Here is a 26781-nt window from a genome sequence, read left to right on the forward strand (position 1 = left end):
GTTGGTGCGAGTTTGGTTAGTTAGGTTTAGTTTTAAGCTTGGTTCTCTAAAGTTGTTTGTTTTTTTAGGATCTTTCAATATTTGTTGAAGTCCTTTGTTTTAACGAAAGTTTTTGTATTTTCGCAAAAAAAAAAAGGTCGACTCTATTATTATATTTCTTTCCTCTTAAAACTGTACATAAATAATACTACCTCCGTCCCATTACAAGTGTCCACTTACTTTTTACACACAGTTTTAGGAAATTCCACTAACTCCATTCTCCACCAATCAGAAACTTTCTCTCTCCACAATAACCTCAACTTTCTCTCTCCACAATAACCTCTTCTGATTGGTCAAAAATCAAAGTGGACACTTCAAATGGGACGTTCCAAAATAGTAATGTGGACACTTTAAATGGGAGGGAGGGAGTACTACGTATTTACATTCACTTCATTCAACACCTCATTTCTTCTTCATTCCAAAATCATCAAGAGTGGTAGCAGGTTCCATTTTGCAGCTTTTTGTTTATTTTTAAACCTCTCTTTTTAAGACCATTTTCACTATATAAACACAACCTTTATCTTAAATCTGGATCACTTGTTTCTTATTGCTCTTCCTTGATCCTACTTTTATAAAAATCTTTGTAAGCATGTAACTCTGTTTTCTTGATTATTCCAAGTTTTCTTCCTTAATTTCCCAAAAACAAAAACTAAAAAAGATTGTATTTTTATTACTGTATCTGTATATCTTTATCTACTTAAGTTGTTCAGTCTGGCTATTCTTAAAATCCATCTTCCTTAACTCAAAATTTATAAAAACCTACCCAGTATGTAACTTTAAACTAATCATCTTTTTTCAAAAATCAAAACAAAAACAAAAAATAAAACAAAAAAGAAAAGAAAGATCTAAGGTTAGATTCAATCTGGATCGAATTCATCCTATTGTGTAACGTTATATTTATAAAAATATACAAATTATGTAAAGTCTTTTTCTTTAGTTATTGCTAAATCCTATATCATATATTTTAAAAAATAAAAAAAATAAAAAAAATAAAAAAAAAAATTAGAAATGGAAAGTGGGGATGGGCCAACGCCGCCGGTATCAGCTCCGGCGACACCAGGAACGCCGGGAGCGCCGTTGTTCACTTCATTGAGAGTTGACTCAATGTCATATGATCGAAAGTCAATGCCACGTTGCAAGTGTTTTCCGGTTGATGCACCTTCATGGGGTTCACCACACTCCTGTTTCACTGATTTCCCTTCACCCAATGACATCTCTCTTACTCGAAAGGTAACCCCCTCTACTTTCATCATTTGTCAATTTCGGCCCCTCTCATGTTCGTTTTAGTTAAGATGAACACCCAAAAAGGTAAAGGTGATCATTAGTTCGGTTTCCCGGTTCCTCAATTTGTTTGGTTTTGGGAGTGGTCATTGGTCGGATTTCCGGGCTCCACGATTTATTCGGTTTTGACAGAGTAAAACCGAAAATTGAATGGAAAACCATGTATAAATTTAAAGTGGAATTCGAATTGATTCGGTTTCGGTTAAAACCGCAAAACAAAAGAAAAAAGCATAATTTAACATGTATAATCAGTAAAATCGATTTTGAATTCCACTTTTGCTTTTGAAATTGGTTTGCAATATATCTATTTATTTTAATAATAATTTAAAAAATTATTAGGTGAATTCGGTTTTCAATTTTGGGAGGTGATTCTCACACACCACTTTTTGATCCATATACATTTTTGTCTCACAAAATCACAGTTATGCCCTTAGAAAGTTGAACTTATATTATAATTGTATGTATAATTAAGGGTAAAATAAGTAATTAAGTGTACATAAATCAAAAAGTGGTGTGTGAGAATCAACTCCCATCAATTTTAACATAATTAAGAAAACTAAAAATCGAATTTAAATTTGTAAACCAGACCAAAACCGAAATCAAAATCAAATTTGGTGAATTTTTTTTTTTTAAGCTTGTTTTTCACATTGAACATTTTTAAAACTGAATATTGAACCCCCTGTAGACTACTGATTTAGACTTCTTTAAAATTTCATATTTGACTATTAGACTACTTCCATATTTCCATTTCCCTAAACTTACAACAGTTTTTGTCACATGTAGTAGAAGATTTCCTTTCTTAGGATACACTATATGGTTTGAATAAAAAATCATTGTATTTTTTATTTTATTTTTGGAAAAAGAAAAACACAGAAATTAAGATCAAAAGATCCATTGAGAGGTACATGTGATGGTTGCAAGATGTGAATTAAAATACAACATTTTGAATCAGAACCTAACCACATTGAAATTATATGAAGCTTAAAATAAATAACACAATTTTACACCCTCATCTTTAAGTAAACCAAACAACTAGCTTCAATTGATGGCATAAATGTGAACAAGATGTAAACGGTAGAGCAACTTTTGCCCGAACAATCAATAAGCCACAATCTCGATGAATCAGACCATCGAACACCTACACCACAAATTAAGACAAACACCTAACTCCAATCGATTAGGCGGATTATGCCGGTTCTTTTGCGTAATATATCTGGAAATGCTCGTTGCTTCCTTATTAACCTGGAACACAATGCAAAATCCTAACGCAATCAATGCCTTACAACCCATTTAATGAGTAAGAAAAGTTAGGATTGTGAGTAGCCTTCTAGACCTCCAACATCGGGCCGAGGGCCGGAGGGGTAAAAAAAATAGAGTAAATTATACCGTTGGTCCATGTGATTTACACCAAATTATACCGGTAGTCCTTTTTTTTAAAATACATCAATAGTCTCTCACATTATATATAATGTAAAGCGCTAGTCCTTTTAGTTAATAAAAGTTAAAGAAATCCGTTATATAATATCATGTGCCAGGCACATGAAGGTAGTAGGGTAATTTTGTTTTGAGCCTACATTTACATCCATATTGTTATATTGTTGAAGGAGTTTGACATCCAACATTTTCATCTTTCTTATTTCACCTCAAGTCATCTTCTTCAATTTAGAGTTTCTCAATATATTTAGGGTCCTCAAATCTAGCACTTTTTGGTTAACCACTCAAATGAATAATAGTTTATATTATTTAACGGATCTTTTTAACTTTCGTGTGCCTAGCCCATGATATTAATTAAGGGAACTTTTTAACGTGAGGGACTATTAATGTAATTACAAAAAGAAAATGACTAATCTTATAATTTGATGTAAACCACGAGGATCAACGGTATAATTTGCTTTATTGGAGGTCCAAACCATTATCTTACAACTAATCTTTTCATTCATGTGTTTTTTTTATGCTTGAAATATAGTCCAGAAATTTGAGGACCCCAGGCCTAGCTCCGTGTCCCCTAAAAGATCCATCTACTTCTTGTTCCAAAATCAACTTTTTATTTTAGTTTGTAACAAAAAGAATGTTCACTTTCAAAAATTTTGATCAGATTTCTTTTCCTACCATTAGTTATGTATTTTCACGTAAGTGCATTATTAGAAGTGTGTCTAAATAAAATAAAATTACAATTAAGTGGTATTATTAAATCTTTGTGCATTGTTTAGTTAGAAATTATTTTGTGATTTACGTGGACAGCCATCTATTTTCTTATTGACTATGATATATAACTGTTTAGTGTTGACCATCAAAATTAATTATTAATAATTTATGACATGCCAATGGGGCTTTGCCTCATTGGTAACCATGCTTGCATGGTTTCGAGGAGACCCGGGTTCGAGTCTCACCAGGGGGTTTTTCCCACCTGCCCGTTTGGATGGTGGCGGTTTCCTCCTGGAACGTGTGATGCGATCTAACCACTAACCGTGCGATGAAAACTAACTTGCCGTTCTAAAAAAAAAAAAAAAATAATAATAATAAATAATTTATGACATAGTTTCATTTTCTTTTGGAGAGAAAAGAGAAAAAACCTTTTTAATTTTTATAGACACCAGTCGACATCGAACTCATTTGCCACGCACGCACGCACGCACTTTCGGAAGGAAACCCGAATTGCATTGCAGGAACCCGATCCTTAAACCACCCTAGGTCAATCTGGAGCTCCATATTTCAGACAAATTGATTAATAGGATGAACCGAGCGAAGCTCGCACCCATGCCCTAACCCTTGCCCCAACACACAAGGTGTTGGGATACCGTTGAAGCGAAGCTTCGTTGGTAAAAAAAAAAAAATAATAAACCCTACCCATCTAAAATGAATGGATGTGACTCTATGAGCTGCTCCATTCTACAAGACCTAAACCAAATTACCAAAATTACTCGCTATCCTAATTGTGTACCATGAATAATTACTATAATGCCCCTGTAAACAGTTTTGTTCACAGTTGATACGCAGGTGTATTTTAGTGATTTTGCACTTTCTACAATTTTCTATTTTTTTTTTTTAATTTCGTTTGTTTATTTTAAAACGGGACCACACACCCCTAGTTAGAGCTAATTTAGTGCTGATTAGTTTAGCTATAATATAATGAACAAGAATTCATTTGGCATATACAGTTGGGAGCAGAATTTGTAGGCACGTTTATCTTGATATTCGCAGCAACAGCAGGACCAATCGTGGACGAAAAGTACTCAAATTCAGAGACACTAATCGGTAACGCAGCATGTGCAGGACTAGCAGTTATGATAATTATACTATCAACGGGTCATATCTCAGGTGCCCATTTGAACCCATCTCTCACAATTGCATTTGCAGCACTACGTCATTTTCCGTGGGCCCAAGTCCCTGCATATATCTTAGCACAAGTATCGGCTTCCATTTGTACTTCGTTTGCTCTTAAAGGCGTGTTTCACCCGTTTATGTCTGGTGGTGTCACTCTTCCTACTGTTAGTACGGGCCAAGTTTTTGCTCTTGAGTTCCTCATTACGTTTAACCTCCTGTTTGTTGTTACAGCTGTTGCTACTGATACTCGTGCGGTACGTTTCACTTTCCATTTATGCTTGAACTTTCTTTACTGTTGTAAAAGTTGGCTGATGCGTCAGTTGAGGGTCTAGCCCATCCTAACTCACTCAAAAACGTCTTACAAGTCGGTCAACGCTAAAAGTCGGGTCAAAGTCGGTTGTAGTCGGGCTGCGGTCAAAGTCAAAGTTTGGTAAAAAAAATAATCTTTTTAAATTTTTGTGCCAATATATCTATGTTGAAATATTTATGTTTTATGTTCAATATATTAATGTGTAATATATATATATATATATATATATATATATATATATATATATGCTTAATTCACTTATTTCTGAAAGTCAACTTTGGTCAACGCCCGACTCGTTCCTCCGAGGTCCTGACCAACTCTTCCCCTACTCACGACTTTTACAACATTGACTTTCTTGACCTTTTCAATGTTCATCACTCCTGTAAAAGTCGGTCGAGTCAGCCGACACGTCGGTTTGGGGACTAGCCCGTCCCGACTTGCTCAAAAACGCCTTAAAAGTCGCTCAACACAAAAAAGTCGGTCAACGCAAAAAAGTCAGTCAAAGTCGGTCGAAATCGGGCCGAGATGGGTTTGAGTCCGTCAAAGTCAAAGTTAGGTACAAAAATTCAATTATATTTTGTCATATATCTATGATTAAATATTTACGAATGATAAAGCTTATGTGTAATACAACAACAACAACAATAACAAAACCCAATCCCACATAAGTGGGGTATGGGGAGGTAAGATGTAGACAAAAAGCTTATGTGTAATAATTTATTTATTACTAAAAGTCAATGTTGGTCAACGCTGGACTCGTCCTCTACTCGACCAACTCGTCCCTCCACGGACCCGATGGAATCTTCTCCGACTCACGACTTTTAAAACCTTGCTTTCTTGTATGATAAACCTTCTTGTATATTTCATTGGTGTATATTAAACTTCAGGTTGGAGAATTAGCAGGTATTGCAGTAGGAGCTACCGTTATGCTCAACATTCTTGTTGCAGGGTGAGTAACCTAACGTCTTTCTTTAACACCGTTACATTACATATTTAAAAATGCTAAAACTGTTTCTGTATTCGTATGATAGGAAATCAAGTGGTGGTTCAATGAACCCGGTTCGTACACTAGGTCCAGCCGTTGCAGCCGGGAACTACACATTAATATGGGTATACATGTTGGCACCTACCCTTGGAGCCCTAGCTGGAGCCGGGGTCTACACGTTGGTCAAACTACAAGCCGGTGAAGGAGAGGTCCCACGTTCAGCCCGTAGCTTCTGTCGTTAAAAGCTGCCAATTAGGCTAATTGGTAATGCACTATGCAGAGTATGTACAGAATACATAACTACTGTCATCTATTTTACTTTTGTGTGATAATAAAACGGGATGTGATTTAATCCCCGTGCGAGTGTGCATTTGCTTGAAACGGTTACCTGACTTCCTGCAAATTTGTCTGTATGTTTTGGTATATCATATATATCGCGATTGTATTTTATGGTTTGTTTGCTTTTATGTTAATTGATTATTGTAATAAGTTGATTCACGGACATGTATAATGTATCATGTATATTTAAAGCGGTCATATATGTAAATTGTGTGATCTTTCTACTAACCGTGTCGCTTTACTGCTTGATGTTAAAGATTTTATGATTCAAATGATTCAAGATTATATATAGAAACTGTACAATGACCTATTTTATTTTATATAACAATAACAAACAACAATGGACCTATTTTATATAGCCTCATGCTAACAAGTACTTGTAACTGTACAATCACTTAAGGCATAATAAGTAGTGGATTTATCAACATCATGAGTGAAAATATCACTGGCGTTTTATATAACAATACCAAATACAAAATATCAAATTTTTATAATAAGAACAACAAAATGACATAATGGGATCATGCCATTCTCTGTTTTCAGTTGTCTGATGCGTTCCTGTTTACGAAGCTTCGGTCATGCACAAGTGTGTAAAATAATGCAGAATTGATTCACCATATAGTCCTGAACCATTTTATGGTCTAAGCATCAGTTCTGGTTTAATAACTTGTTATTTTAATACATAGATTCTACTTTATGATCAATCATATGCAGATTAATAATTGGTATATATTTATATTCATACATAATATATAAGTTTTCTTTTTTTTCAAAGGCATACATAATATATATATATAAGTATAATTCAAAAAATTATTAGATGTTAACTGAATACTAAGCTTAATTGCTCCTCAAGTTATATTGAAACAACCTTTGAAAATGTAACCAAAATGGTTTTTTTTTCTTTTCTTTTTTTCTATCAAGTTTGACTTGAAGTTTCAGGGCTATATGCATGTACCACATGTAAATTATTATGTGGGAAAATTAAATAGCAGCCAGCAGGCACTACTTAGTGTAATATCAGCAGCAGTGTTTCTTCAACTTGCGCTATATATATCGTTAAAACGTCGGCATCAAATGCCTTTTTATGGAAAAATGAAAGTAAGTATCAATACATGACTTAGTAGTGTGGAATATATATAAGATATTGCACTCAAGTTGTTACATGCCACAATTGATAGCTGATGTTTCATTCTGGAAGAAAGGTGCCTTTTTTATTACGTAAAAATTGCTAGTCATAATTTATATGATCCGATAAATAAACAATAAACAATCACCAATTAAATTATTAAGACTTTAGTATTATAATCATTCAATTTGGTTCCTAAGCTGACTATTAATTAGTATTTTAGTTGAATAATCGTACGGATTGTAGACCCGTTCTTCCCATTCAAAAGGTTCCTGCACGCACTAATTATGCTTTAACGATACTTAAAACTAAACAAATATGGATTAATTTAGTATACTTTGTCCATATAAGCACAGATGCTCTTTACACACTTAATAACCCATTCAAGAGGTTTTACACAATCTATCAGCACTTTAAACTTGCACACTTTTTTACTGCTCAACTTAATCGTAATTCATAGTCCATTTTTTTAAAGAAAAACATACAATTTGTTGCAGTGATAATCACTTTACTGTTATACATAACATAATATTTCATCATGTAATTCAATAAATAAAGATTATGACATGAAAATGTAAGGCTTACTTGAATGGAAAGATGAAGTCATAAGAATACAACTATAATGTTTGATCTTTTACTTGATCCTCTCCTTTAGTGATGGACTTAGGGTAATTGTAATGTGTTGTTGTGTGTTACATAGAGGTGGAGAATGAGCCTCTATTTATAGGAGAGGTCAAGGAGGGATCAACTCCAAATATTAAAGAGTATGCAACTTAATATCTTCCATCAAGATTAGTTAAGTGCATTCATTATGGTATTTAAGTATGATCATAAAAGACAACATGTCATGAGTCTTGTAATCTCACCATATCAATAAGATGGTGACTTGTTATTAATAATCATATCTTGTGATCTCACCATATCAATAAGATGGTGACTTATTATTAATAGGTTAGGACACATTAATGTAGGAGTAATAAATAAGTCTAACATTCTCCCACTTGGCCGTATACCTATTAATGTTTTGTATAAATTTTGCCAATTAATTGATTTAATAATTAATCGTCATTAGGTAGAATTTAATAACGCAAATCAATATAGTCACATGTATCATTTTTCGATACAGGACCCCTATCAATTATACAGTTAGTCATTCACATAATTCATAATTCTCATAATCCATAATGAATTCGAATGGTGATTAGAACATAAGTGGTAACCAAACATAAACCATTCATAATAATGATCCATTAATAATCGTTTGTTAATGATATCTCATAATGTGCACAAAATTGAGAATAACAAACTTCAACATAATGTGGATAAAACATAATATAAAAGAACGTAATCCTTAAACTAGGTTATTACATAATCCCATGCCGGCAACATGCTCTAGAAAGAGCTTGGGAGGTAAACCTTTAGTAAGTGGATCAGCCAACATGTCATTAGTGCGTACGTACTCAATGGCAATGCTCTTTTCTTCAACTATTTCTCGAACGTATAAGTACTTAGTGTCGAGATACAAACCAGCTTCAATAGAACTAGTGCTATTTGAGTAGCTAACAGCAGCACTATTGTCAAAATAAAGTCTAATGGGTCGTGATATGGAGTCAACCACCTTGAGTCCAGAAATTAAGTTCTTGAGCAAAATAGCATGACTAGTAGCGTGATGGCATGCAACATACTCAGCCATCATGGTAGAAGTGGTGGTTAATTCTTGCTTATGACTCTTCCATGAAATAGGACCCCTTGAAAGCATAAAAATGTACCCTGAAGTGGATTTCTTATCGTCTTTACATTTGGTAAAATCGGAGTCCGAGTAACCCATGACTTCAAGGTTATCCGTTCTTCGATAAGTCAACATTAAATCCTTAGTTCCTTGAAGATATCGCAAAAAAATTTTGGTTTCTTTCCAATGATCCATTCCTGGATTGGATTGATATCGTCCAAGCATGCCCGTTATGTATGCGATATCGGGATGCGTACAAACTTGAGCATACACAAGACTTCCAACAACCAAAGCATACGGTATAAGTCTCATCTCTTCGCGTTCCAACTCATTTTTAGGACATTGAAATGAGCCAAAACGATCACCCTTAACAACAGAGGCAACTAATGGTGAGCAATTATGCATTTTGTATTTCTTAAGGACCTTTTCAATATAAGCCTTTTGTGACAAACCCAAAATGCCACGAGACCTATCTTGATGTATTTCGATGCCAATTACGTAAGAGGCTTCCTTGAGATCCTTCATGTCAAAATTGCTTGAAAGGAATTTTTTGGTCTCATACAACATATCTTTATCATTACATGCCAAAAGAATATCATCAACGTATAATACTAGGATAGCAAATTTGCTCCCACTGATCTTAAGGTATATACATTGATCCACTGCATTTTTCTTGAACTGAAACTTATCAATAACTTCATGAAATTTCAGATACCATTGTCGAGAAGCTTGCTTTAATCCATATATGGATTTTTTCAATTTGCAAACCATGTGTTCCTTGCCTTGAACATTAAAACCTTCGGGTTGTGTCATATAGACATCTTCATGCAAGTTACCATTTAGGAATGCAGTTTTAACATCCATTTGATGCAATTCCAAATCATAATGAACTACTAAAGCCATAACGATCCTTAATGATTCTTTTCTCGAAACAGGAGAAAAAGTTTCATTATAATCTATTCCTTCCTTTTGAGTGTAGCCTTTAGCAACTAGTCATGCTTTATATCGTTCAATGTTTCCTTTTTGGTCTAGTTTTGTCTTATAGACCCACTTACACCCAACAGGTTTTGCACCATTAGGTAATTCTGTAAGTTCCCAGACATCATTTATTTCCATCGACTTCAACTCGTCATGCATGGCTTTAAGCCATTGAGTTGATTGATTGCTCGTAATGGCTTCTTTATAGGAAGTAGGATCTTCAACTTTGCTTAAGTCATAGTCAATCTCATTTAGGTAGACTACGAAATCATCATAGTTGACAGATCTTCTAGCTCTCGTAGATCTTCGTAATGGTTGTTGAGTATCGGGTTCATAATTTTCTTCATCATCATGTGTTTGTTCATTGATGATGGTAGTGTCATGTGGTAACTCATTATGTTGTGATTCATTAACGACAGGGACACCATCCTCATTTTGAGCTAATGATGGTGTGGTTATCATGTTCGGTGGTAATGGAATATCAGACTTATGAGTGTTTACACTCTCTTCAAGTTTAATATTTCTTCCCCCACTCCCACTATTTTCACCATTCTCAATGAACTCAGCATTTCTTGATTCGACAATTCTTGTAGTATGATTAGGACAATAAAACCGATAACCTTTACTACGTTCAGGATATCCGCTAAAATAACAACTAATGGTTTTGGAGTCGAGTTTATTTATTTGAGGATTGAAAATTTTAACCTCGGCTGGACAACCCCATACCCTAAGATAGTTCAAGTTTGGTGTCCTTCCTGTCCAAAGTTCAAATGGTGTTTTGGTGACAGACTTGGAAGGCACTCTATTTAGAATATGAGTGGATGTTTTTAATGCCTCACTCCATAAGTACTTTGGGAGACTTGAATTACAAATCATACTTCGAACATATCCATAAGAGTTCGGTTACGTCTTTCGGCAACACCATTTTGTTACGGTGTTCCCGGCGTAGTAAATTGATTTATAATTCCATGTTCATGACAAAATAAGGCAAATGGACCGGGGCTTTGTTCAACATCAGAGTGTTTACCATAATACTCTCTACCCCTATCCGATCTCACAATCTTAATCTTACATTTAAGCTGATTGATAATGATAAAAACGAACATATATTTCATAGCATTATCCTTCCAGAAAGACAAGCTTTTAGTTGCAATTGTTCTGATTCCAAGTGATATTCGTTTAAATAATAAAAGGTGAAGACAAAAGACAGAATCGACGATTTGAAGACGCAAATGACCAAAACGCTAAAAAGTACAAAGTACAATCCAAGTGGTTCAATTTATTGATGAGAAACGTCTAAAATTTACAAGAGTACAAGCCGCGAAACGCAAAGTACAAGATATTAAATCGTACGAAAGGGCGTTCGAAAATTCGGAACCGAGACCTGAACCAACTATCAACGCACGACTCAACGGACCTAAAATTACGAGTCAACTATGCACATGAATATAATATAATATATATATATAATTATATAAAATTATATATATTATATTATATAATATTTAAATAAGAGCAGCCCACGTTTTTTGTGCTTTGTGACCAGTGAACGACGACCATGCGATCTCATGGCCTGGGTTGAAATGTCCCGTTCTTATTGATTAAAAACGTTCCATATTAATTGATTTCGTTGCGAGGTTTTGACCTCTATATGAGACGTTTTTCAAAGACTGCATTCATTTTTAAAACAAACCATAACCTTTATTTCATAGATAAAGGTTTTAAAAAGCTTTACGTAGATTATCAAATAATGATAATCTAAAATATCCTGTTTACACACGACCATTACATAATGGTTTACAATACAAATATGTAACAACAAAATAAGTTTCTTGAATGCAGTTTTTACACAATATCATACAAGCATGGACTCCAAATCTCGTCCTTATTTAAGTATGCGACAGCGGAAGCTCTTAATAATCACCTGAGAATAAACATGCCTAAAACGTCAACAAAAATGTTGGTGAGTTATAGGTTTAACCTATATATATCAAATCATAATAATAGACCACAAGATTTCATATTTCAATACACATCCCATACATAGAGATAAAAAGCATTCATATGGTGAACACCCGGTAACCGACATTAACAAGATGCATATATAAGAATATCCCCATCATTCCGGGACACCCTTCGGATATGATATAAATTTTGAAGTACTAAAGCATCCGGTACTTTGGATGGGGTTTGTTAGGCCCAATAGACCTATCTTTAGGATTCGCGTCAATTAGGTTGTCTGTTCCCTAATTCTTAGATTACCAGACTTAATAAAAAGGGGCATATTCGATTTCGATAATTCAACCATAGAATGTAGTTTCACGTACTTGTGTCTATTTTGTAAATCATTTATAAAACCTGCATGTATTCTCATCCCAAAAATATTAGATTTTAAAAGTGGGACTATAACTCACTTTCACAGATTTTTACTTCGTCGGGAAGTAAGACTTGGCCACTGGTTGATTCACGAACCTATAACAATATATACATATATATCAAAGTATGTTCAAAATATATTTACAACACTTTTAATACATTTTGATGTTTTAAGTTTATTAAGTCAGATGTCCTCGTTAGTAACCTACAACTAGTTGTCCACAGTTAGATGTACAGAAATAAATTGATAAATATTATCTTGAATCAATCCACGACCCAGTGTATACGTATCTCAGTATTGATCACAACTCAAACTATATATATTTTGGAATCAACCTCAACCCTGTATAGCTAACTCCAACATTCACATATAGAGTGTCTATGGTTGTTCCGAAATATATATAGATGTGTCGACATGATAGGTCGAAACATTGTATACGTGTCTATGGTATCTCAAGATTACATAATATACAATACAAGTTGATTAAGTTATGGTTGGAATAGATTTGTTACCAATTTTCACGTAGCTAAAATGAGAAAAATTATCCAATCTTGTTTTACCCATAACTTCTTCATTTTAAATCCGTTTTGAGTGAATCAAATTGCTATGGTTTCATATTGAACTCCATTTTATGAATCTAAACAGAAAAATTATAGGTTTATAGTCGGAAAAATAAGTTACAAGTCATTTTTGTAAAGGTAGTCATTTCAGTCGAAAGAATGACGTCTAGATGACCATTTTAGAAAACATACTTCCACTTTGAGTTTAACCATAATTTTTGGATATAGTTTCATGTTCATAATTAAATTCATTTTCTCAGAATAACAACTTTTAAATCAAAGTTTATCATAGTTTTTAATTAACTAACCCAAAACAGCCCGCGGTGTTACTATGACGGCGTATATCCGGTTTTACGGTGTTTTTCGTGTTTCCAGGTTTTAAATCATTAAGTTAGCATATCATATAGATATAGAACATGTGTTTAGTTGATTTTAAAAGTCAAGTTAGAAGGATTAACTTTTGTTTGCGAACAAGTTTAGAATTAACTAAACTATGTTCTAGTGATTACAAGTTTAAACCTTCGAATAAGATAGCTTTATATGTATGAATCGAATGATGTTATGAACATCATTACTACTTTAAGTTCCTTGGATAAACCTAATGGAAAAGAGAAAAATGGATCTAGCTTCAACGGATCCTTGGATGGCTCGAAGTTCCTGAAGCAGAATCATGACACGAAAACAAGTTCAAGTAAGATCATCACTTGAAATAAGATTGTTATAGTTATAGAAATTGAACCAAAGTTTGAATATGATTATTACCTTGTATTAGAATGATAACCTACTGTAAGAAACAAAGATTTCTTGAGGTTGGATGATCACCTTACAAGATTGGAAGTGAGCTAGCAAACTTGAAAGTATTCTTGATTTTATGTAACTAGAACTTCTAGAATATATGAAGAACACTTAGAACTTGAAGATAGAACTTGAGAGAGATCAATTAAATGAAGAAAATTGAAGAATAAAAGTGTTTGTAGGTGTTTTTGGTCGTTGGTGTATGGATTAGATATAAAGGATATGTAATTTTGTTTTCATGTAAATAAGTCATGAATGATTACTCATATTTTTGTAATTTTATGAGATATTTCATGCTAGTTGCCAAATGATGGTTCCCACATGTGTTAGGTGACTCACATAGGCTGCTAAGAGCTGATCATTGGAGTGTATATACCAATAGTACATACATCTAAAAGCTGTGTATTGTACGAGTACGAATACGGGTGCATACGAGTAGAATTGTTGATGAAACTGAACGAGGATGTAATTGTAAGTATTTTTGTTAAGTAGAAGTATTTTGATAAGTGTATTGAAGTCTTTCAAAAGTTTATAAATACATATTAAAACACTACATGTATATACATTTTAACTGAGTCGTTAAGTCATCGTTAGTCGTTACATGTAAGTGTTGTTTTGAAACCTTTAGGTTAACGATATTGTTAAATGTTGTTAACCCAATGTTTATAATATCAAATGAGATTTTAAATTATTATATTATCATGATATTATCATGTATGAATATCTCTTAATATGATATATATATACATTAAATGTCTTTACAACGATAATCGTTACATATATGTCTCGTTTAAAAATCATTAAGTTAGTAGTCTTGTTTTTACATATGTAGTTCATTGTTAATATACTTAATGATATGTTTACTTATCATAGTATCATGTTAACTATATATATATATCCATATATATGTCATCATATAGTTTTTACAAGTTTTAACGTTCGTGAATCACCGGTCAACTTGGGTGGTCAATTGTCTATATGAAACATATTTCAATTAATCAAGTCTTAACAAGTTTGATTGCTTAACTATTTGGAAACATTTAATCATGTAAATATCAATCTCAATTAATATATATAAACATGGAAAAGTTCGGGTCACTACAGTACCTACCCGTTAAATAAATTTCGTCCCGAAATTTTAAGCTGTTGAAGGTGTTGACGAATTTTCTGGAAATAGATGCGGATATTTCTTCTTCATCTGATCTTCACGCTCCCAGGTGAACTCGGGTCCTCTACGAGCATTCCATCGAACTTTAACAATTGGTATCTTATTTTGCTTAAGTCTTTTAACCTCACGATCCATTATTTCGACGGGTTCTTCGATGAATTGAAGTTTTTCGTTGATTTGGATTTCATCTAACGAAATAGTGAGATCTTCTTTAGCAAAACATTTCTTCAAATTCAAGACGTGGAAAGTGTTATGTACAGCCGCGAGTTGTTGAGGTAACTCAAGTCGGTAAGCTACTGGTCCGACACGATCAATAATCTTGAATGGTCCAATATACCTTGGATTTAATTTCTCTCGTTTACCAAATCGAACAACGCCTTTCCAAGGTGCAACTTTAAGCATGACCATCTCTCCAATTTCAAATTCTATATCTTTTCTTTTAATGTCAGCGTAGCTCTTTTGTCGACTTTGGGAGTTTTTCAACCATTGTTGAATTTGGATGATCTTCTCGGTAGTTTCTTGTATAATCTCCGGACCCGTAATCTGTCTATCCCCCACTTCACTCCAACAAATCGGAGACCTGCACTTTCTAAAATAAAGTGCTTCAAACGGCGCCATCTCAATGCTTGAATGGTAGCTGTTGTTGTAGGAAAATTCTGCTAACGGTAGATGTCGATCCCAACTGTTTCCGAAATCAATAACACATGCTCGTAGCATGTCTTCAAGCGTTTGTATCGTCATTTTGCTCTGCCCATCAGTTTGTGGATGATAGGCAGTACTCATGTCTAGATGAGTTCCTAATGCTTGCTGTAATGTCTGCCAGAATCTTGAAATAAATCTGCCATCCCTATCAGAGATAATAGAGATTGGTATTCCATGTCTGGAGACGACTTCCTTCAAATACAGTCGTGCTAACTTCTCCATCTTGTCATCTTCTCTTATTGGCAGGAAGTGTGCTGATTTGGTGAGACGATCAACTATTACCCAAATAGTATCAAAACCACTTGCAGTCCTTAGCAATTTAGTGATGAAATCCATGGTAATGTTTTCCCATTTCCATTCCGGGATTTCGGGTTGTTGAAGTAGACCTGATGGTTTCTGATGCTCAGCTTTTGCCTTAGAACACGTCAAACATTCTCCTACGTATTTAGCAACATCGACTTTCATACCCGGCCACCAAAAATGTTTCTTGAGATCCTTGTACATCTTCCCCGTTCCAGGATGTATTGAGTATCTAGTTTTATGAGCTTCTCTAAGTACCATTTCTCTCATATCTCCAAATTTTGGTACCCAAATCCTTTCAGCCCTATACCGGGTTCCTTCTTCCCGAATATTAAGATGCTTCTCCGATCCTTTAAGTATTTCATCCTTTAAATTTCCCTTTTTTAAAACTCCTTGTTGCGCCTCCTTTATTTGAGTAGTAAGGTTATTATGAATCATTATATTCATAGATTTTACTCGAATGGGTTCTCTGTCCTTCCTGCTCAAGGCATCGGCTACCACATTTGCCTTCCCCGGGTGGTAACGAATCTCAAAGTCGTAATCATTCAATAATTCAATCTACCTACGCTGCCTCATATTCAGTTGTTTTTGATTAAATATGTGTTGAAGACTTTTGTGGTCGGTATATATAATACTTTTGACCCCATATAAGTAGTGCCTCCAAGTCTTTAATGCAAAAACAAGCGCGCCTAATTCCAAATCATGCGTCGTATAATTTTGTTCGTGAATCTTCAATTGTCTAGACGCATAAGCAATCACCTTCGTTCGTTGCATTAATACACAACTGAGACCTTGCTTTGATGCGTCACAATAAATCACAAAATCATCATTCCCTTCAGGCAATGACAATATAGGTGCCGTAGTTAGCTTTTTCTTCAATAACTGAAACGCTTTCTCTTGTTCATCATTCCATTCAAATTTCTTCCCTTTATGCGTTAATGCAGTCAAGGGTTTTGCTATTCTGGAAAAGTCTTGGATGAACCTTCTGTAGTAACCAGCTAGTCCTAAAATTAGCGTATGTGTTTCGGAGTTTTCGGGGTTTCCCACTTTTCAACAGTTTCTATCTTTGCCGGATCCACCTTAATACCTTTTTTGTTCACTATGTGACCGAGGAATTGAACTTCTTCCAACCAAAATGCACACTTTGAAAACTTAGCGTACAATTCTTCCTTCCTCAATACTTCTAACACCTTTCTCAAATGTTCGCCGTGTTCTTGGTCATTCTTTGAGTAAATAAGCATGTCATCAATGAAAACAATGACAAACTTGTCAAGGTATGGTCCACACACTCGGTTCATAAGGTCCATGAACACAGCTGGTGCATTAGTTAAACCAAACGACATGACCATAAACTCGTAATGATCGTAACGTGTTCTGAAAGCAATCTTTGGAATATCATCTTCTTTCACCCACATTTGATGATACCCGGAACGTAAGTCAATCTTTGAATAAACAGACGAGCCTTGTAGTTGATCAAATAAGTCGTCGATTCTCGGTAGTGGGTAGCGGTTCTTGATGGTAAGTTTGTTCAACTCTCGATAGTCGATACACAACCTGAATGTACCATCTTTCTTCTTGACAAACAAAACAGGAGCTCCCCACGATGATGTGCTTGGTCGAATGAAATCACGCTCTAAAAGTTCTTGTAATTGGCTTTGCAGTTCTTTCATCTCGCTGGGTGCGAGTCTGTAAGGAGCACGAGCTATTGGTGCAGCTCCTGGTACAAGATCTATTTGAAATTCAACGGATCGATGTGGGGGTAATCCCGGTAATTCTTTCGGAAATACATCGGGAAATTCTTTTGCAATGGAAACATCATTGATGCTCTTTTCTTCAGTTTGTACTTTCTCGACGTGTGCTAGAACAGCATAGCAACCTTTTGTTATTAGTTTTTGTGCCTTCAAATTACTAATAAGATGTAGCTTCGTGTTGCCCTTTTCTCCGTACACCATTAAGGGTTTTCCTTTTTCTCGTATAATGCGAATTGCATTTTTGTAACAAACGATCTCTGCTTTCACTTCTTTCAACCAGTCCATACCGATTATCACATCAAAACTCCCTAACTCTACTGGTATCAAATCAATCTTAAATGTTTCGCTAACCAGTTTAATTTCTCGATTCCGACATATATTATTTGCTAAAATTAATTTACCATTTGCTAATTCGAGTAAAAATTTACTATCCAAAGGCGTCAATGGATAACTTAATTTAGCACAAAAATCTCTACTCATATAGCTTCTATCCGCACCCGAATCAAATAAAACGTAAGCATATTTATTGTCAATAAGAAACGTACCCGTAACAAGCTCCGGGTCTTCCTGTGCCTCTGTCGCATTAATATTGAAAACTCTTCCGCGGCCTTGTCCATTTGTGTTCTCCTGGTTCAGGCAATTTCTAATAATGTGGCCCGGTTTTCCACATTTATAACAAACTACATTGGCATAACTTGCTCCGACACTACTTGCTCCGCCATTACTCGTTCCGACACCATTTGTTCCTTTCGTTCTATTAACCCCTGGTCCGTAGACCTCACACTTCGCCGCGCTATGACCATTTCTTTTACACTTGTTGCAAAATTTGGTGCAGAACCCCGAGTGATACTTTTCACACCTTTGGCATAGCTGCTTCTGATTGTTGTTGTTGTTGCGGTTATTATTGTTGTTGGGATGATTGTTGTAGTTGCTGTTGTTGTTGTTGTTGTTGTTGTTGTTGTTGTTGTTGTTGTTGTTGGGCCGTTTGTTGTAGTTGCGATTGATGTTGCGATTGTTGGGATAATTGTTGCGATTATTGTTGTAATTGCTGTTGTTGTTGTATTGGTGATTCTTATCACCGTTTTTCTCCCACTTTCTTTTGACTTGCTTCACATTAGCCTCTTCAGCAGTCTGTTCTTTAATTCTTTCTTCAATCGGGTTCACTAGTTTATGAGCCATTCTACATGCCTGTTGTATGGAGGCGGGCTCGTGTGAACTTATATTTTCTTGGATTCTTTCCGGTAATCCTTTCACAAACGCGTCGATCTTCTCTTCCTCATCTTCGAATGCTCCCGGACACAATAGGCACAATTCTGTGAATCATCTTTCGTACGTGGTAATATCAAATCCTTGGGTTCGTAACCCTCTAAGTTCTGTCTTGAGCTTATTGACCTCGGTTCTGGGACGGTACTTCTCGTTCATCAAGTGCTTGAATGCTGACCACGGTAGTGCATACGCATCGTCTTGTCCCACTTGCTCTAGATAGGTATTCCACCATGTTAACACAGAACCTGTAAAGGTATGCGTAGCGTACTTCAGTTTGTCCTCTTCAGTACACTTACTTATAGCAAACACCGATTCGACCTTCTCGGTCCACCGTTTCAATCCGATCGGTCCTTCGGTTCCATCAAATTCCAAAGGTTTGCAGGCAGTGAATTCTTTGTAGGTGCATCATACACGATTTCTTGTACTGCTAGATCCAAGGTTATTATTGGTATGTAGTGTAGCTTGTACTGCGGCTATGTTTGAAGATAGAAAATTATGGAATTCCTCTTCATTCATATTCACGGTGTGTCGAGTAGTCGGTGCCATTTCCTTCAAAATAGTCAAATGGAACAAGTTAATCATACAGAATATTAAGAGTAGTTAACAGTATTTCGTAGCATAATATGAACTCATTTATAAAAGCTTTTTCTTCATATTAGCATTTTATAAGTTTAAATTCGGGTAGTACCTACCCGTTAAGTTCATACTTAGTAGCTAATATACAATTCAACTACTACAATTCTATATGAAAAACTGATTATAATAATATTTCGCGTTCAAACTTTTACACAATATTTTACAAACTTACAATACCGCTTATTTTACATATAGCATGAAATATAGCACACAATAAATTTGATACAAGATGGTTGTGAAGATAATTCTAGCTAGTACATAAGTCGTTCAGCAAAGGCAATAAAGACACGTAATTCATACGTCCAGAAACAAGTCATGCATTCTTGTTTTACTAGGATTACTTCCCATCCTTGGTCTTGTGGAACATGACCGTTATGGCCGTTGATAAGACAGCGTGTTGTAACGTCGTCAAAGGGACGAGGGTTACGTAATGTCCAACAGTCCCGTAACAATCTAAAAACCTCATTTCTTACCCCAATTACCGACTCCGTCACTTGTGGAAACGTTTTGTTTAATAGTTGTAGCCCGATGTTCTTGTTCTCACTTTGGTGAGAAGCGAACATTACTAATCCGTAAGCATAACATGCTTCTTTATGTTGCATGTTAGCCGCTTTTTCTAAATCACGAAGTCCAATATTCGGATATATTGAGTCAAAATAATTTCTTAACCCATTGCGTAAAATAGCATTTGGGTTCCCCGCAATATATGCGTCAAAGTAAACACATCGTAACTTATGGATTTCCCAATGTGATATCCCCCATCTTTCGAACGAAAGCCTTTTATACCCCAAGGCATTCTTGGAACGTTCTTCGAATGTCTTACAAACTGATCTCGCCTTAAATAGTTGTGCCGAAGAATTCTGATCGACTCTAGACAAGATTTCATCAATCATGTCTCCGGGTAGGTCTCTTAAAATATTGGGTTGTCTATCCATTTTGTGTTTTTATACTGTAAAATAGACAAGAGTTAGATTCATAAAAAAAATACTTATTAATACAAGCAATTTTTACATATATCATAAAGCATAAGCACACTATATTACATATATTACACCACACGAATACAACTATCTTATTCCGACTCGCTTGTTTCTTCTTCTTCGGTTTTGGTTCGTTTTGCCAAGTTTCTAGGGATATATGATGTTCCCCTAATACGAGCCGTCGTTTTCCACACTGGTTTAGAAAAACCTGGTGGTTTAGAGGTTCCCGGGTCATTGTTACAACTTAAGGACTTCGGGGGTTGACGATACATATAAAGTTCATCGGGGTTGGAATTAGATTTCTCTATTTTTATGCCCTTTCCCTTATTATTTTCTTTTGCCTTTTTAAATTCAGTTGGGGTAATTTCTATAACATCATCGGAATTCTCGTCGGAATCCGATTCATCGGAGAATTGGTAATCCTCCCAATATTTTGCTTCCTTGGCGGAAACACCATTGACCATAATTAACCTTGGTCGGTTGGTTGAGGATTTTCTTTTACTTAACCGTTTTATTATTTCCCCCACCGGTTCTATTTCTTCATCCGGTTCCGATTCTTCTTCCGGTTCCGATTCTTCTTCCGGTTCCGACTCTTCTTCCGGTTCCTCTTCGGGAACTTGTGAATCAGTCCACGAATCATTTCAATTTACATTTGACTCTTCATTATTATTAGGTGAGTCAATGGGACTTTTTCTAGAGGTAGACATCTATCACATAATATCAAACGTGTTAAGAGATTAATATATCGCATAATATTCACATGTTAAAAATATATAGTTTCCAACAAAATTTGTTAAGCAATCATTTTTCAAGTAAACACGGTCGAAGTCCAGACTCACTAATGTATCCTAACAAACTCGATAAGACACACTAATGCAAAATTCTGGTTCTCTAAGACCAACGCTCGGATACCAACTGAAATGTCCCGTTCTTATTGATTAAAAACGTTCCATATTAATTGATTTCGTTGCGAGGTTTTGACCTCTATATGAGACGTTTTTCAAAGACTGCATTCATTTTTAAAACAAACCATAACCTTTATTTCATAGATAAAGGTTTTAAAAAGCTTTACGTAGATTATCAAATAATGATAATCTAAAATATCCTGTTTACACACGACCATTACATAATGGTTTACAATACAAATATGTAACAACAAAATAAGTTTCTTGAATGCAGTTTTTACACAATATCATACAAGCATGGACTCCAAATCTCGTCCTTATTTAAGTATGCGACAGCGGAAGCTCTTAATAATCACCTGAGAATAAACATGCTTAAAACGTCAACAAAAATGTTGGTGAGTTATAGGTTTAACCTATATATATCAAATCATAATAATAGACCACAAGATTTCATATTTCAATACACATCCTATACATAGAGATAAAAAATCATTCATATGGTGAACACCTGGTAACCGACATTAACAAGATGCATATATAAGAATATCCCCATCATTCCGGGACACCCTTCGGATATGATATAAATTTCGAAGTACTAAAGCATCCGGTACTTTGGATGGGGTTTGTTAGGCCCAATAGATCTATCTTTAGGATTCGCGTCAATTAGGGTGTCTGTTCCCTAATTCTTAGATTACCAGACTTAATAAAAAGGGGCATATTCGATTTCGATAATTCAACCATAGAATGTAGTTTTACGTACTTGTGTCTATTTTGTAAATCATTTATAAAACCTGCATGTATTCTCATCCCAAAAATATTAGATTTTAAAAGTGGGACTATAATTCACTTTCACAGATTTTTACTTCGTCGGGAAGTAAGACTTGGCCACTGGTTGATTCACGAACCTATAACAATATATACATATATATCAAAGTACGTTCAAAATATATTTTCAACACTTTTAATACATTTTGTTGTTTTAAGTTTATTAAGTCAGTTGTCCTCGTTAGTAACCTACAACTAGTTGTCCACAGTTAGATGTACAGAAATAAATCGATAAATATTATCTTGAATCAATCCACGACCCAGTGTATACGTATCTCAGTATTGATCACAACTCAAACTATATATATTTTGGAATCAACCTCAACCATGTATAGCTAACTCCAACATTCACATATAGAGTGTCTATGGTTGTTCCGAAATATATATGGATGTGTCGACATGATAGGTCAAAACATTGTATACGTGTCTATGGTATCTCAAGATTACATAATATACAATACAAGTTGATTAAGTTATGGTTGGAATAGATTTGTTACCAATTTTCACGTAGCTAAAATGAGAAAAATTATCCAATCTTGTTTTACCCATAACTTCTTCATTTTAAATCCGTTTTGAGTAAATCAAATTGCTATGGTTTCATTTTGAACTCTATTTTATGAATCTAAACAGAGAAATTATAGGTTTAAAGTCGGAAAAATAAGTTACAAGTTGTTTTTGTAAAGGTAGTCATTTCAGTCGAAAGAATGACGTCTAGATGACCATTTTAGAAAACATACTTCCACTTTGATTTTAACCATAATTTTTGGATATAGTTTCATGTTCATAATAAAAATCATTTTCTCAGAATAACAACTTTTAAATCAAAGTTTATCATAGTTTTTAATTAACTAACCCAAAACAGCCCGCGGTGTTACTACGACGGCGTATATCCGGTTTTACGGTGTTTTTCGTGTTTCCGGGTTTTAAATCATTAAGTTAGCATATCATATAGATATAGAACATGTGTTTAGTTGATTTTAAAAGTCAAGTTAGAAGGATTAACTTTTGTTTGCGAACAAGTTTAGAATTAACTAAACTATGTTCTAGTGATTACAAGTTTAAACCTTCGAATAAGATAGCTTTATATGTATGAATCGAATGATGTTATGAACATCATTACTACCTTAAGTTCCTTGGATAAACCTACTGGAAAAGAGAAAAATGGATCTAGCTTCAACGGATCCTTGGATGGCTCGAAGTTCTTGAAGCAGAATCATGACACGAAAACAAGTTCAAGTAAGATCATCACTTGAAATAAGATTGTTATAGTTATAGAAATTGAACCAAAGTTTGAATATGATTATTACCTTGTATTAGAATGATAACCTACTGTAAGAAACAAAGATTTCTTGAGGATGGATGATCACCTTACAAGATTGGAAGTGAGCTAGCAAACTTGAAAGTATTCTTGATTTTATGTAACTAGAACTTGTAGAATATATGAAGAACACTTAGAACTTGAAGATAGAACTTGAGAGAGATCAATTAGATGAAGAAAATTGAAGAATGAAAGTGTTTGTAGGTGTTTTTGGTCGTTGTTGTATGGATTAGATATAAAGGATATGTAATTTTGTTTTCATGTAAATAAGTCATGAATGATTACTCATATTTTTGTAATTTTATGAGATATTTCATGCTAGTTGCCAAATGATGGTTCCCACATGTGTTAGGTGACTCAAATGGGCTGCTAAGAGCTGATCATTGGAGTGTATATACCAATAGTACATACATCTAAAAGCTGTGTATTGTACGAGTACGAATACGGGTGCATACGAGTAGAATTGTTGATGAAACTGAACGAGGATGTAATTGTAAGCATTTTTGTTAAGTAGAAGTATTTTGATAAGTGTATTGAAGTCTTTCAAAAGTGTATAAATACATATTAAAACACTACATGTATATACATTTTAACTGAGTCGTTAAGTCATCGTTAGTCGTTACATGTAAGTATTGTTTTGAAACCTTTAGGTTAACGATCTTGTTAAATGTTGTTAACCCAATGTTTATAATATCAAATTAGATTTTAAATTATTATATTATCATGATATTATCATGTATGAATATCTCTTAATATGATATATATACATTAAATGTCTTTACAACGATAATCGTTACATATATGTCTCGTTTAAAAATCATTAAGTTAGTAGTCTTGTTTTTACATATGTAGTTCATTGCTAATATACTTAATGATATGTTTACTTATCATAGTATCATGTTAACTATATATATATATCCATATATATGTCATCATATAGTTTTTACAAGTTTTAACGTTCGTGAATCACCGGTCAACTTGGGTGGTCAATTGTCTATATGAAACATATTTCAATTAATCAAGTCTTAACAAGTTTGATTGCTTAACATGTTGGAAAAATTTAATTATGTAAATATCAATCTCAATTAATATATATAAACATGGAAAAGTTCGGGTCACTACATGGGTGCCTTAAACCCATGCGATCGCATGGCACCCAGGACCTTGCCACATCTATAAATAGCAACGAGTTTCAACGAATTATACACACCTTCATCAATCATCAATCTCACTCTCTGTCTATATATTTATATTTATATTTTATAATTATAATTTTAATATTAAGTTAATAATAATAAAGGTTATTATAGCGAATGTTTTAAGTTTGTAAGTCGAAACTCTTTCCGTGTAACACTACGCGATAAATACTCATTGTAAGTTATGTTCAACCTTTTTAAATTAATGTCTCGTAGCTAAGTTATTATTATGTTTATTTAAGCCGAAGTAATCGTGATGTTGGACTAAATATTAAGACTGGGTTATTGGGCTTTGGACCATAATTGGGGTTTGAACAAAAGACCGACATTTGTGGAAATTGGACTATGTTTACGCTTTACTTGTATTTTTAATTATCGCACTTTTAATTATCGTAATTTACTTTACGCTTTAAATTAAGTCATATTTATATTTAATATTTTACATTAGGTTTTAATTGTGATATAAGACTTAAAATTGACAAACCGGTCATTAAACGGTAAAAAACCCCTTTTATATTAATAATACTACTTATATATATATATATATATATATATATATATATATATATATATATATATATATATATATATATATATACACACAAATATAATTAATAAAAATATAGCGTTAAACTTAGCCAGCTCCCTGTGGAACGAACCGGACTTACTAAAAACTACACTACTCTACGATTAGGTACACTGCCTATAAGTGTTATAGCAGGGTTTAGGTATATCCATTCAATAAATAAATAAATAACTTGCGTAAAATCGTATCGTATTTAATAGTATTTCGTAGTAACTATAATAGTATTTCGTACTACACCTCGCACACATCAAGTATTTTTTGGCGCCGCTTGAAAGGACCCGTTCATATCGATTATAAACGATTCACAATAGTTGATTTCATTGCGAGGTATTTGACCTCTAAATGATACATTTTACAAACATTGCATTCGTTTTTAAAAGACAAACTTTCATCACATCGAAAGTTGACGGCATGCATACCATATCATAATACATCCAACTATAATTGACTTAATAATAATCTTGATGAACCCAACGACTCGAATGCAACGTCTTTTGAAATATGTCATGAATGACTCCAAGTAATATCTCTAAAATGAGCAAATGCACATCGGAAGATTTCTTTCATACCTGAGAATAAACTTGCTATCAAGTGTCAACCAAAAGGTTGGTGAGTTCATAGGTTTATCGTAATCAATCATTTCCATAATTTTAATAGACCACAAGATTTCATTTTTCATAAATAACATTACACTCGCAAGTGTATAAAAATCATTCGTATGATGAACACCTGGTAACCGACATTAACATAATGCATATAGAATATCCCCCGCATACTCGTAAGTATGCCATATACCGGCAATCGCAATCACCATTTAAATAGAAGTACTAAAGCAGTTCAAATTCTCTTACTGGGGCTAGTCAGTGCCCGTAGATCTACCTTTAGGATTCGTGTCAATTAGGGGCCATTTCCCTAATTCTTAGGTTACCAAGTTAAGGGGCAATATTCGGTATAGTAATCCAACCATATAATGTAGTTTTAAGTACTTGTGTCTATTTCGTCAAACATTTATAAAAGTAGCGCATGTATTCTCAGTCTCAAAAATATATATTGCAAAAACATTTAAAAAGGGAGAAAATGAAACTCACTATACTGTATTTCATAGTAAAAATACATATGACGTCATTGAACAATGTAGGTTTGGCCTCGGATTCACGAACATATATCATTCGTATATATATTAAAACATATAATCGTAATTGAACAAATTCATATCATATATCTTTTCATTATACATATATTTAGTTTGTGTACCTATTTAATTTTATTAGTATTTATATAGTCATATTAATATATATGTTT

At 34.1% G+C, this 26781-nt stretch overlaps 1 protein-coding gene across 1 annotated transcript; it reads left to right on the forward strand.

Moving 5' to 3' along the window:
• The first annotated feature begins 567 nt into the window (after positions 1–567).
• LOC139857940 (probable aquaporin NIP5-1) lies at positions 568–6474 on the forward strand. The gene is made up of 4 exons (XM_071846788.1): positions 568–1269; positions 4479–4898; positions 5842–5903; positions 5986–6474. The coding sequence occupies exons 1-4, from the start codon at positions 1048–1050 to the stop codon at positions 6179–6181; spliced, it is 900 nt and encodes a 299-aa protein (XP_071702889.1). The 5' UTR covers positions 568–1047; the 3' UTR covers positions 6182–6474.
• Positions 6475–26781: the final 20307 nt, after the last annotated feature.

The sequence above is a fragment of the Rutidosis leptorrhynchoides genome, chromosome 7 (genome assembly GCF_046630445.1).
Source record: "Rutidosis leptorrhynchoides isolate AG116_Rl617_1_P2 chromosome 7, CSIRO_AGI_Rlap_v1, whole genome shotgun sequence".
Lineage (NCBI taxonomy): Eukaryota > Viridiplantae > Streptophyta > Magnoliopsida > Asterales > Asteraceae > Rutidosis > Rutidosis leptorrhynchoides.